The 15,210-nt window shown below is 37.8% G+C and overlaps 1 protein-coding gene across 1 annotated transcript in view; it reads left to right on the top strand.

Moving 5' to 3' along the window:
* The window catches only part of LOC145243948 (GTP cyclohydrolase 1-like), a 301,952-nt gene that overhangs the window by 249,163 nt on the left and 37,579 nt on the right, over positions 1-15,210 (top strand). The window contains exon 5 of the mRNA XM_080107076.1: positions 13,766-13,850. Coding sequence (XP_079963202.1) covers positions 13,766-13,850 — 85 coding nt within the window. The remainder of the gene's footprint in view (positions 1-13,765; positions 13,851-15,210) is intronic.

The following is a 15,210-nucleotide window of genomic DNA, read 5'->3' as shown; positions in this document are numbered from 1 at the left end:
CTACGCGCTCAAGATCAGAGGAGAGAGAATTAGAGAGAACCTTTGATGTGTTGCCATAGATGGTCGTGTTATCAGCATAGATGTCAACGAATGATTTAAGTATGTATTTGTATATTGCATAGCGTGTTGTCTGCTATAGGAGGAAATGTGGGGAGTTGATGGCCTTGGTCGCATAGGGTAGAATTAGCTGCAAAGTTCTTGGCAAATAGTTTGGCTTTGTCTGATGCTGACGAGATGACCTCAGGTTCATTGATGATGGTGGAGATAGAACGCACGCTTCTGTTCAGGATCTCGTTTGCTATTTGCCAAAACTGGTGGGAACCAAGCCGCTCCTCAGCTACTTTGGATTTAACGGACTGAGCATGTAGCCCTCTTGCATTTTTTATTACTCTTTTACAGTGGTTGCTGGCAGTCCTGAAAGCAGCTTTAGTCTCAGTACATTACGTTGGTAGCTATGGAAAAAGTGATTTCTGTGCGCGATGGCAGCAGCACATTCTGGGAGAACCATGGCTGGCTGTTAGGTTTTATTGGAATCTTTTTATGGTATGAATCGGTCTATACCCACAATTATCATTCGCTCAGGTCTGATACTATAGAGGACACATCCTTTTTAAACATGGAATGCAGAGGTAGATCAGATATAAATGTTTGCCAACAACTAAAGAAGGCAGTAATTACTGAAAATACAGTTAAGAGACTCAGCATTCCTATCCCGTCGCGGTTAATCAACTAAAGAAGACCGAAATATGAGTTGGCCGAAACATGGTGAAACGACAATAACTATGAAGATGAGGATAACAGTCCTAAACATATATAAATAAATGAACTCATAGTACTTGTTCCCCCTCGACGTACATACCCAACTAACCCGAAGAGTATCAAAATGCCACTCCCCACTGTCGAGGTCCCTATATGTATGTATGTATGTATGTATGTATGTATGTATGTATGTATGTATGTGTGTATGTTTTAACTTTTGACAGAGGCGACGGATTTTCACGAGATTGGTATCGTTTTGAAGCTCGACCCTTCGGACGACAAATTGGCTAAAAACATTAAATCCTTCACCCTTAACTGGGCAGTTTTCTACAAGGAGGGGTCGCTTTTTTGCCAATATTTTCGAAAGTCGTCCACTCTTTTCGATTGACTACCCTTAATTTTTGCCACTACCGGTTTGGCAAAAACCTCACGTTTTTTTTCACGGTTTTTTTCCTCCTTCGTGGTACGGGTTCGAGCCTGCCTGCCTACTACCATTTTTTCTCAACACACACCTATGCTAGTATTAAATAAATGAGAAACTTTGTCTAAAGAGCCGGGAATAAATTATAGAAAACCACAATGTAAAAATGAAACTCAGCCAGGGTTAGAACCTGTGCATCCATGAGAGGGAACAGCTAACGCATTGTGATGTCCTAACTTTGCAGGCAAGCACTTATGTACGTATGTATGTGTGTGTGTGTTGTTTAAGACACTTATGAGCTCAGAAACGTGCGAAGTACCTTATATATATATATATATGTGTGTGTGTGTGTGTGTGTGTGTGTGTATGTGTGTGTGTGTGTGTATGGTGGCCATTGTTGTACGCGCAAACGCGCGCATATTTTTGCTTAATAGTATGCAATCAATTGATTTGATTGAAAAATTAGTAATTTAATCGATTTCGATCACAAATTATTGGAAGTGTAGAACATCTGTTGATTCTCATTTATTTAATCTCGAGCAAAATTGAGTGACTTTGTTAGTTTTATAATTTTGTAAGAAATTTTGATTATGTGATGTCACTGTTTAGAGAATAATCTGAGTCTGAAGAAAAAAAAAATCGAATTTAAATAAAAATAATCGAATTTAAATCAGCTCGGATGAAACTGGCCATCATTTTTTTTTTTCAAAATTTTCATTTTTTCTGTACTGCTCAGATTTGTATCTGCATATTCTCAGTTGCGGTTTCCGGTAAGCGTTTTTAGCTCATGTCTGCTGGTCTCCACATTCAAGGGTTTTCTTTAATATATCAGCTGTTTTCATTGTTGCTATCTATCTAGCGATTCCCCGATTCCAATTTCTCCGATTTTTTTTTTCTTTTTTTGCCAAAGTCTCTTGGGATTATTGTTATTATTATTTTTGTTGTTGTTGTTGTTGTAGAGGGGAGAGAAGGAGGAGGTATAAAAGTCATTTTCTGCATTAAGTATGTGTCTATTTACCGTATTTATTAATCCTCTCCCTTTTTGTCATCCAAGAGAATCAGCCTTCGATATTGTGTGCCTTCCCTCAGCTCGAACACTGCTCTCTTGCACAAATTTAAAACAGGTAATTATTTCGGTCACATGGTTAGCCTAAATCTACTTCGGTTATCAAATGGTATTGATTAGGTTTCTTTTTGTTTATTTATATTCGGCCTTTTCTGAAATCGCTAGCAAATGGCGATTTGATAGAATTTAACAGAGAAAAAAACATGATGAATAATTGAACGTTTGATTTGTTTCTGTTCTATGAATTTGTTGCTTGATTTTCTTCGTTCATTTTCTTGATTCTACGTTCGGATTATTACTCCTTTTTTGTTGTGCTTTTGTGCGTCTTTAATCTTCGCAGTCAATTGAGACTAGTTCTACGTTTTTAGAATATTCTTTTATTGTAGCCGATTGCCAATTACAGTGTTGGAGTTCTCTCCCCCCTTTTTTTTTTCGTTTGTCATCTGATGTTGGCGATATCGACTCTAACGTGACGTCAAACATGTGGCCAATCACTTGGTGAGAATGGCGCAGAAATAAAGTTCACATGAGAGAGATGAAACGGAAGAAACAGGGAAATAAAAAAAATGAATGTAGAAGAAAAATAAACGAAATTGGAAGAGAAGAAAAGAAAAAAAGGTAAACTGTATAATGCCCAGCCATTACTTTAGAAGGCGGTTTAGGCGATGTTTCAGAAAATGTACAACTTCAGAGAATCTATATATTAATACCGTAATATCTTTTACGTACGTACGTACGTGTGTCACGATTTCCAGATTATAAATTATTCGATCGGGAGATCTTATTTATCAAAAAGGAGGATAAAAGGTGATAACATATTACAACCATTAAATTAATATATAGATACTCTAATTTAATGTTCGTTGTTTGCTATCAGCTACTCTCCCCCTTTTGTATTAAATAGAATAAATTTAAAAAATGATTTCGTTTTTGGCCGTACTTGAAACTAAAATATACTTTCTTGTTCTTCTGGCTAGGATTCAAAGGTAGTATCTGTTCTATCTGGAGATAGTATAATGATATCGAGGAGGGGGGTCCATTCACGCCGGGTGTCCATACAATGCAAATATGTCACAGACTCTTATAAGGATATTAGAGATAAACCGTAATGACTAGATATATTCTGACACTACGTTAACCAGATTACTTAGAAAAATACTTTTACAGTTTTAGCAAAAGAGCTTTCGCGAGGTCTCCGTTCACGCTGAACGCCCACAGAATGCCCACCAGCAATAATGTACATATGAATGATGCCGCTGCGGAATTGTCACAGATCACGCTAGTTTAATAATACCTACTTTCGTTATAATCTGTTCAGATAGTAAAGCAAAACAAAATGATATTTTCAAATAAACATTTTAAAAACTTTTATTTATGCCATTGTTTTCCGGTACATTGTTTTTTTTTTTTTCTTGAAATAATTGTTTTTTTCTAGAAATAATTTTATTTCTAGAAATAACTGTTTTTTTTTCTGGAAATATTTTTTGTTTCTAGAAATGATTTTTTCTAGAAATTTTTTAAAAATAAATTTGTAATTTAGAAAGCCAATACAGCACAGGATTAAAAAAAACTGTTTATTTGTTTATAATGCACATATTAATACATGTTAATGCACCTTCATCAAAGAATTTCTTTTATTTTTTTCCTTCATTTCGTTCTTCTATATGACATGCTTTCAAAAATAAATATTCAGCACTATCACAAATGACGGCAACTCAGCTGCTAGACACTAAATCGATCTTGTTTCCGAAGAAAAAGGGGTAATACTTGGGACAACCCCACTTTCTTTCGAGACCGAAGAGATACTACATCTATTATAAACAAGTACTTTTTACTAGTAAAATGATAACGTGGAATTAAAATAGACAAGAAATTGTAAAATTGTTTTAATATTTCGATTGATTTTTACTATTCTGAAGTGAACGTGTCAATCATCCCTTTCTTACCCCTCCTCCATCCTTTTCTCCCTCCCACTCCTCCTCTACCTCCTCCTCCTCCTCCTACTACTACTACAACTGTTACAACTACTACTACTACAACCAAAGACAACCGATTTCTGATATATTCGATGTTACTCAGCTGAAATGCTTCGTGCTAATTGGAAAATAAAATACTCAATCTCAATTGATTCAAACACATTCAAAATGCTACATTCGGTTGCCACATTCTAAGCCTTCCCACTTTAATAGGAGTTAAAATCCAAAAAGTTAGCATTTATAAGTTCATACCTTTTATTACCAAGGAGTCACCTCGTGTCAAGGATGAGAAAGGAAAATTATTTACAGTGGTTGTAGCTAGACGAGGTTTTGTTGTGAACGAGGGAGGTGAACCATAGATTAAAGCTGGGTCGAGCACCTGTCATTTAGATTTAACAGATTGGTCATATGACTCTCGCGTCACTGGCAGTTCTAAAGGCGGCTTTATTTTCAGAAGATCAAGCTTGCCGTTGGATTTTTGTTGGAATTTCTTGGAGAGCATGAATGTTTCTATACTAACTGTTAACCAATCATATAGAGATATGGCAAGAGGATATTCTTATCATTGTTTTGACCCTAGAGTATATATTCGACACAGACACAGTTAATCAACCGAGAACCACATCACTCTATCTAAAACCATATAAGATATTAACAGATATATACTCATATAACCATAATAGAAAACTGTACTTTTAAACATGAAAAGTACGGTTATATACTATATGGAGGATCTGAGAGCGTTCCAGTCAGACATCGAGTATCGATACACTGTGCAATGGAAAGAGACAACCGAGACTTAATGCACTTGGTTTTGATCTTAATTTATACAACTGAGCAATCGGAAGATCTCAGCAGAGAACAGTAGATGAGCAATGTTTCGGGTAAGTTATTACAAAAAGATCAAGGAAATTGTCCGTTAGTATCGGATATACGAGTGGGTTTCTTAATAATCTTAGATCATAAATAAGAAATCGTGATAAAACCTTCTTTCATTATTTGTCTTGTTTGAGTGAATATCTTACATGTTACATTTTATTATCTTGCGCCCATTAACTTCCACAAGCGTAAAGAGACAACATCTCGAAGCCATGAACTTCTGTCTGCTAACCCCGTGGTTAACTAACTGCATGGCTAGCTAAATGCGTAGCTAGCTAACTCCGTGGCTAACTAACTCCGTGGCTAGCTAACCCCATGGCTAACTAACTCCGTGGTTAGCTAACTCCATGGCTAACTAACTCCTTGGCTAACTAACTGCGTGGCTAACTAACTCCGTGGCTAGCTAACTACATGGCTAACTAACTCCTTGGCTAACTAACTGCGTGGCTAGCTAACTCCGTGGCTAACTAACTCCGTGGCTAGCTAACTGCATGTCGATCTTTGTTCTGGTAAACTACAAATGTATATGCTTATTCTAAATTAACTTTTGTTTATGTAACTACGTTCCAATCTATTGTATTATTTATGGCGTTAAATTCTATTATGACTCAAAATCTATTTCCCTCAGTTGAAATTCGACACATTAAAACAATCAATAATCGCATGACCAATCTCCCGCTTATTTTTCTGGTAATTCGCCGTCGTCAGGAAATCTCATTATTCAGCATTGTAAACACTGACTTGTTGACATAAGCAGAAAGTATGTGGTAGATTTTCTCATAGATACTCACAAAGATATTAACTCCGTTACCGTGATGACAATAAAAGACAAATATGAGCTCGGTGCTGTAAAGAAGTGCTACTCAGAACCATGTACAGAGCAATTTAGAGCATTATTTGAAGATGTTCCTGCCACATGAGAAGCCGTCCCTAATGTATTGTATGGCAATGACAATCTTGATGGTCAAGGTTGGATGTCATATTACAGTAAGCTTTAATTGTTAAATAATTAAATCAGAAACGGACGAACTAATGCCAGTTTCGCACAGGAACAACAAGTCGATGTTGGTTTCCCGTAATTGGATTTCAACTTCTGGAAGATTAGAACGTAAACTCCTGAGGTTGGAGAAAGTGATCTGGCAGTGGTTGTCTACGTTGTAAGTTGGTGTTCTGGGTTTACTGTTGTCTATTGAGAGTTTTCATGTTGAGAATTTGTGGAAGAGATTAACAGAGTTGTTAAAAGCAGATAAGAGAGAGTATGAGTAATTAAGAAAGAAATTCTATTGACAAACGAAAATCTGTGGCAGTTCTTTTTAATATTGCATCGAGAGACTCTACTAGATAATACTGCATGGTCCAAACTCCATTCACCAAATGGCAATCCCTGAATTATGCGCTTTCCAATAGGATAGACTTCTTGGGAGTTACATATCCAATTATGTAAACTCTATTTTTATACAGTTTCTGTAAGAGCTTTATGATCTTACTTGAACAACTTTTACCTTTATTATAGACCCAACCTGGAACGAATACGACATCTACTATTATTAAAAAAAATAATCGGTATGAATTTGAGGAAGAAAAGAAAGAAATATGGAAACCAAGAACCAAATAACAGTAACTACAGATCATCCAGGAGTAACTTTATTGACAGCCGATGCAACCAATCGTATCACTTTGGAGGGGGGGGGGTAAAATATGAAATGGGAGAAAGAAGAGAGGAGTGAGATGGAATGTTTCTTGCGACATAAATCTTAATGAAGGAACGCGTAACTCAAATTTCTAGCAGAAATGTAGCGCTTAGCATCATAGTGCTTCTTGTGAGTACAACCGGAAAAGAAATGGTAATTAAGAAAATGTATACACACGAAGATACCATTGATTTTTTTTCTATCAGGAATATTCATTTCATTAAAAGAAAAATATCACTTTTAGTATCTAATTCTAGACTACTACTACTACTGCTACTGCTACTACTACTACTACTACTACTACTACTAATAATAATAATAATAATTATTATTATTATTATTATTATTATGATTACTACTACTACTACTACTACTACTACTACTACTACTACTACTACTTTTGGGGGTTTCACACAGATCATCATCAAAGATTCCTCCTTGAGAACAACAGGTGGTTTTTCCTAGATTCTGGGTGGCAACTATTTTTCCAGATTTCCAGTACTTTCCACCTCTTTCGATAACCTTTGCAAATGAATTTACCTTATCGCAACAGCCGCTTACCATTGATTCATCGCTGACAATGACTATTGGTCGTCACAGGAATTTGATAACAATAAGCCATTATTATTATTATTATTATTATTATTATTATTATTATTATTATTATTATTATTATTGGCTCGAATGGAGCTTTCACACAAGTCATGAAAGATCTGATTGAAAAACCTGTGGTGTTCCCTGGAGGCTGAGTGACAACAAGTCTCCTCAGACGTCCAGCACCTTCCACCTCCTTTGATAGCATTTGCAAAGAGGTTTGCGTTATCGCAACAGCTTCTTACCACCGATTTCTTGCTGGCAGCGGCCATTGGTCTATCCTAGAATTTGAGTGGCACTAGGCCTACTCAAGGTCCCAGTTCTCTTCGCGCTTGTCCAGCGGAGGTCTGGTCAACGCTCTCCTCGGTCTCTCCATCCTCCTTGACCCTTCTCGGCTATTTTGTTTCACTTCTGTTTGTTTTTTTTGGGGGGGGGAGAACGGTGATGGGACAATGGGAGGGCATGCGTGATGCGGATGTAGAACTTGTTGATATGCAGCTTCAGTGTTCTTCTTTCCCTGTGACGCTTCTTCCTGTTTTGCCTCTGCAGCAGTTTGTCTGGCTCACACATGTGGCTCATGTGTATCATTCTCCGCATTTAAGGGTTTTCCTTAATATTTCAGCCGTTTTCATTATCATTTAGTCGTTGTATCCTTGCAGCTATTCCTCTTATTCCAATTTCCCCCATTTTTTTTTCAAAGTTTTACGGATTTGTTCCTAGTGCTCCTACTATTATAGGTATTATCTTGATTTTCTTCATCATCCAGTTGTTCCGTTTCTCCTTTTCTTTCATACTCACCATGTGGTCAGCTGGGACAGCAAAATGTATGAATTGACAGAATTTTTTTTACAAGGTGATCACAACTTATCAAGGCCCGGAAGCCACTCAGGGATAAGAGTTATTGCATGTACAGTACGTTAGTGTGGGGGTTTAATAAAAATGTCTACTTAAGGGGGCGGTTCATCAGGAATTTGTTTACGTTGGACTTGAAGACATCCAGGTTGTAGTCAGGTGGGAAGCAAGCAGATGGAACAGAGTTCCACGGGCGTACAGTTCTAAAAAAGAAGCTTTGTTCATGGAATCTACGTTTTGATTTAGGCACAGATAAAGAGTGGGGAAAATTATTGACAGTGGTTTCAGCTAGACGGGTGTTTTTCGTAAAAGATTTGCAAGGGGGAACTAGAGATTGAAGCTCAGACGAGCACCTGCCATGGAAATAACGATAAAACAAGGATAGGCTCGCAACGTCTCTTCTATGGGAGAGAGGTTGCAGGGAAGAGAAAAGGGCATCCCCCACTAAGCCACGAAGTCTATTTTGTACTCTGTCAAGGCAGGATAGGCTGTTTTTAGCAGCTCCTGTCCAGATATGGCAGCAGTATTCCATCCTTGGGCGTACTTGGCTTTCATATAGATAGAGAATTGCATCAGCAGTGAGATATCTTCTTGAGCGGTAGAAGGATCCCACCATCTTTCCAGCGACCTTGGCAACAGACTTGATGTACGTGTTCCATTTCAGATCAGGAGTAAATGTCAAGCCCAGAAGCTTGTCAAAACATGACGAGAGCCATCCAGTTCAATTGATGCCAGATGGGGATCAGAGCGTTGATGATGTAAAGATAGGAGTTTGGTTTTAGATGCATTAAACGTAACCAGCCACGTCTTCCCCCACTGAACCACGAGAACCAGAGGAGAGACAATCAGAGAGAACTTTGTCATTTACAGCCATTGATGTGTTGCCGTAGATGGTCGTGTCATCAGCATAGATGTCAACGAATGATTTAAGTATGTGTTTAGAGAGATCATTGATGTAGATTAGGAAAAGAGTTGGACCCAGGATGGATCCCTGCGGGACTCCAGCATTAATACTGTAGGCCTCTGGTTTCTGACCATCAACCACTACTCTTATGAGCCTAACGGAGAGAAATGATTTAATGATTGAGAAAACATTACCAGTGATACCGTAGCTGGAAATCTTGTGAAGTAGGCCTTTATGCCATACCTTGTCGAAGGTCTTTGATATGACGGACGGAAGCTCTTTTTATAAATTCGTGGACGCATCTGAAAGAGTCGAGTGGAAAATTGAAAACAAAATGAATGTAATTACGAATCGACTCGAATCAAACTTTATTGACAACATATGAAACCAATCGTGGGAAATTAGTTGGTTTGGGGGGGTAGATTGTCAGTGATGAAGTCAGAAAGCGAAAAAATATATAATCAGAGAAAGAAAGAGAGGGGTGGAGAGTAAGGGTGGGGAGTGATGTAAGAGTTTATTGCAACATTTTGTTTTGTTTTCTTGTTTTTCTATCCATATGGGGACATGTGTGGATAGCCACAAATACAATCTCGGGAGAGAAACCAATTAACAGTAGCTCAATTTAGAGCTCCTCTTACCGTCGCGGGCGAGCTTGGGGTTTGGTGACACAAATGCATTTGATACGCCCATTAAATCTGCGCCATTTCCAATAAAAATCTGATTTAGAACTGACAAAACCCCTAATAGAAACACATGAAATATGACACTTAAAACTTAAGCCAGTGGTTCCCCAACATTTTTACATGGTTGCACTCTACTGTGTGTGTGTGTGTGTGTGTGTGTGTGTGTGTGTGTGTGTGTGTGTCTTTTTTTTTTCGCGGCACACTTATTACAAAAAATAAATGTTTTCTACTCATAATGCTTTTTTGTAATAAAGTCTTTCACGTTTTTTTGGCTAGAGATACTTTACATGAGAGCACTTAGTTCAAGCCCTTGGCTTAACATTCACAGCAAACATGACTTTGAATAGATACATGGAGATCATTGCTAAGGCTGCTGCAAAGAAAGTGGTCTCTCTCTATCCTGCTAGAAAGTTACTTACGCCTGAAAATATCCTATACCTCTACAAAGCCACCATTCGCCCATGTATGGAATACTAATGTCACATTTGGGCTGGTGCATCAGTTACTAGTCTCCCGCTCCTGAACAGGGTTCAAAAGAGAGTAGCCAACCTAATAGGTCCCGAACTGTAATTCAGCCCCTGCCCCACCGACGTAATGTTGCATCCCTCTGTCTGTTTTACAAGTATTTTAATGTTTAGGTAATAAAATTCCAATCTACACGTGTACGAAGTTGTGAATAGTATTAGGTTGAGAAGAAAGTTCTTGCGAGATTTTTATTTTTGATTTCAAATAAGTTTTCGTCATAATACCTTTTTTTCGTTTATTAAAAAGCGCTTTTCGCTCAATCCATTCGTTTAAATTATAGTCGTTTTAAAACAATTATGTTTTCTTTTCACAACGTTGAATACAAGATGGAAAAATGCGAACAGTTTTCTTATTTCAATTCAAGCTTGGCCGAAATGCTGCTGAAACAGATGCGTTTGGCTCAGGAACCATTACTGAATACACAGCACAATGATGGTTTAAGAAATTCCGTGGCGGCGATGAGTCCTGAAGATGATGAGCGTAGTAGTTGACCATTGGCTGTTTATATCGATCAATTAAGAACTTTAGTCGAAGCCAATCCACGCACAACTGTTTCCGATCTTGCTACTGAATTATACGTAACGTATCTCCAACCACTGCAGAGAGATTGGAAAGACAAAAAACTTGATAAATGGGTGGCGCACGAATTGAAGGACAACCAAAAGAAATGCCGTTATGAAGTGTCATTTTCCCTTCTTTTACGCAACAAGAACGATTTGTTGTAACTTGCAACGGAAAGTGGGTTCTTTACGACAACCAGCGATGCTCAGCTCAGTAGTTAGACCTCGAATGTGCTTCACAACACTTCTCGAAAAGACATTCTGACTGTTTGGTGGTCTGCAACCGGTCTCATTTATTATTTTTTTTTCTAATTCAGACGAAACCATTATGGAGGAGAAGTACTGTCAACAAATGAATGAAATGAATCAGAAACTTTGACAACAACACCCAGCATTAGTGAACAGAAAAGGGCAAATTCTTCACCATGACAATGGCTTAAAAGGAACTTGCTTTACTTGCTAATATTTGTATGACCAGATACACGTACATATATTTAGCTATATACTAGTGGGTGGGTGGGTGGTGGCTTGCCGGTTATAAAATACGCTTAATATATTTTAATTCATTCAGATATCGTATTTAATATTACAGATCCAATTATCTAATGAATATTATAATGCATCTGATATCTTGTATCGGTTTGAAAAGATTTTAAAAATGACTTGAGTGCTATCAGATAGAATCGAATCCAAAAAAATTAGCGCCCCAGATGCGTTCCGTACCTTTTGAGCTATCGGCAGATATATAAGAAAGATTTAAAATTAAACAACTACAAGCTATGAATGAATTTCCGCATGCGCAAAAGTAATAGAAATATGGTTGGCAAGTTGAAATGAACATTTTGCATTTCAACTTGCCGACATATATCTGTAAGCGTTATTCATCCACCCAAAACAAAGATTTTATTCGTTATAACCATCCTTGGTGTATGATCATTATTTCTTGATAGTTTCAGTGTTATTTGACCAGTAGTTTAGCAGTTTATCGGTTAAATACTTTCACACAGACACACACATACATACACATTTCTACTGTTTTATATTAATGTACACATTGGTCAAACAAGGCACGTTGCCACTTTGATGTAGGGAGCTACTATCAGGGACCTAAGTTGCAGGGGTACTATGTAGGGAGTTTAGTAGCAAGATGCCTGTTTACATTACACTTGAACTTCTGCATGTCAGTACAGTTGGGGAAGCAGGAAACTGGAAGAGAATTCCAAAGTCCTGGAGTTCTGGGGAAGAAGCTAATAGAGTAAAAGGCTTTCTTACATCTCGAGATCTCAACTGTGTAGGAAAGAGACTTGCCTACTTGTCGGGTTTGTCGGGGGTATTTTCGTCGAGGGGGTAGAAGGACTTTCCACCCCCTCTCTTTCGTTCGTCAGAGCATCCACCATTAAAATACTTGTAAAACAGGCAGAGGGATGCAACATTACGTCGGTGGGTCAGGGGCTGAATTACAGTTTGGGACCTATTAGGTTGGCTACTCTCTTTTTGACTGTTCAGGAGCGAGAGACTAGTAACAGATGCACCAGCCCAAGTGTGACAGCAGTACTCCATACATGGCGAATGGTGGCTTTGTAGAGGTACAGGATACTTTCAGGCGTAAGTAACTTTCTAGCACGATAGAGAGAGACCACCTTCTTTGTAGCAGCCTTAGCAATGATCTCGATGCATCTATTCCAAGTCATGTTTCCTGTGAACGTTAAGCCAAGAAGCTTGAACGAAGTGCTCTCATGTAAAGTATCGCTAGCCATAGCTATTGGTGGTTGGTAAGTTTCATGTAATTATTAAAAGAAAAGAGCTTTGTCTTGGCAGCGTTAAACGTTACCATCAATTTTTGACCCCATTCCACTACCGACTGCAAGTCTTCCTTTAGGGTTTCGGCCATTAACTTAGATATGTGCTCATTAGTTTTCCCCACGTGCCTGCTATAGAGCGTAGTGTCATCGGCAAATATACCCATCTCAGAGACAATTTTATCAGGTAAGTCATTTATGAATATCAGAAATAACAAAGGTCCAAGAATCGATCCCTGAGGCACATCCGCATTTATATCAAATGTTTTGGACATACGCTCATCGAGGACAACCTGGATTCTTCTCTCATTTAAGAAAGATCTAATTATGCTAAGCATTCGTCCAGTAATACCATAGGATTTTCTTTTCCATCAGAAGGCCATTGTGCCATACCCTATCAAAAGCCTTAGATATATCAAGGGCTACTACCCTCCCCTCCTTTGCCTTATCCAGTGCTTGGTATAAACGTTCAGAGATTACAGTTAAAATATCTGCAGTAGAACGGGCTTGCCTAAATCCATATTGGTCTTCTGACAGAAGTTTAGCAACTGTAAGGTGGTGGACTAGAGCTTGATTTATTAAGGACTTAAATATTTTGGCGAAAAGAGGGATGAGGCTACGTTTACCGCGGGGGCACCATAGATTGAGACTCAGCCGAGCACCTACCATAAAAGTAGCGATAGAACATTCGTAACACTTCTTCTGTAAGAAAGAGGAAATAGGGATGCGAAAATGTCCTCATCCAGTAAATTTCGAAGAATGTTTTGTACCCTGTCAAGGCAGTGTAGGTAACTCTTAGTAGCTCTCAGTGTTTCTCTTTAAGTTACAAATAGGTGTCCATAACTTCGGAAATGCTTCATAAAATGTGGAGAAGTAAGATAAGACTTTAGTCTATCATTATCTCTCACGAGTGATATATGTTTTTGTTTGTTTCTGTTTTTTTTTTATTGTTTGTTTTTTTTTGTTGTTTTTTTCGCGGAGGGAGGCGGAAGTTTAAAACACGATTTCGACACTAGAATTGTATTAATTATTAATTATTTTTGTTTTGTTTTGCAGTCCAAGAACGTCTAACAAAGCAGATTGCGGTAGCAATTACCGAGGCAGTACAACCAACGGGAGTCGGAGTAGTGGTAGAAGCGACGTGAGTAACTCATCGCGTCTTTTATGCGAGTTCAAATATTAATTTTGAACGGCATCAATTACTGTATTTGTTCGATAACCTAAGTTGATTAAAAAACTGATTATTTTTTATCGATGATTTTTTTTCTATTATTTGAAAATGAGTATTAACAATAATCGACAATATAGGAAATGATTTACTTCTTTACATTAACAATACTAGCAGAGTGACCCGACGTTGCCTGAGATTGAATGATGATCAACGAATGTTTAACACTTCCATATTTTTATTTAGTATAAATTTTATTTAGTATAAGTATTTACGGGTCAGGTGAAGTGAGGTTGCAACCTGTGGTACCATTACTTCACTGTGAACAGATCATCACGAAGATAATCGTTCAGAGGGCATCAATTATGTCGAGAACTAAGCAATAAAATTTTCTGTATTGATTGCGTTGAAAACGAGACAATAATCGACGCTGATTAGTCGAAAATAATGTAACGGAGTCGATTTATTGCGGACAAGATTCAAGATTTTTTATTATTAGCATTCCCTTAATGGATCCGGAACTAAAAAGCCAATCGCTCCTCTGTGAAATAAAGAGTGCAAATAGTTAATTATGGCGTCGCATATAAAGTACAAAATTATAATCCGGTCCTGGAAAGCGCGCGAAAATCGATGGTTTTGGACCGACGTGGTTAGATATAAAAAAAAATTGTATTATAAAAACAAACAAAAAAAAGCTTCGGATGACCAGTGGGCTTGAATACATTTTTTCAGTGGAGTTCAGAACGAATTCGCTTTTTGTCTGTGTGCGCACGTATGTGTATGTATATGTGTATGTGTGTGTGTCTCGCTCTCTCTCTCTCTCTCTCTCTCTCTCTCTCTCTCTCTTTCTCTCTTTATATATATATATATATATATATATATATATATATATAATAGGTGTATTTACATTTGGTTTTCTTTAATGTATATATTTATATATAAATATATATTTATACATATTAATATTAGAGACGATCAGATGCGCACATACAGATGAGTATATACACACATACATAAATATATATATTTAAATAGACATTCCGACGAGTTATTTGCGGGCGTCCCTTCTGTGGTCGAGTGGGAGAACTGCCGACTGTCAACACGACGGTTCTAGGTTCAATCCTTGGCTTGGGAGAGATGCTAGTCTAGCAGCACTGATGAGTTGTGATACAACGAAACAGGACTGTATGTCGCTGACTCCAAATATTTTTTAAGCCGGCCTCTTTGGGTAGAGCACTGTCGTAAATAATCTCACCCGTTACTTAATTGGCTGAAAAATGCGAAGCTCGTTGTTTGTTTGTTTACAAACAGGCGGTTTGAGCACTGTAAGAAT

Source organism: Euprymna scolopes, chromosome 22, assembly GCF_053919585.1.
Source record: "Euprymna scolopes isolate OS-2025 chromosome 22, ASM5391958v1, whole genome shotgun sequence".
NCBI classification, from domain to species: Eukaryota; Metazoa; Mollusca; class Cephalopoda; order Sepiida; family Sepiolidae; genus Euprymna; species Euprymna scolopes.
Note: the sequence above shows the minus strand (reverse complement) of the source record. Positions and strands in the feature narration are given on the sequence as shown.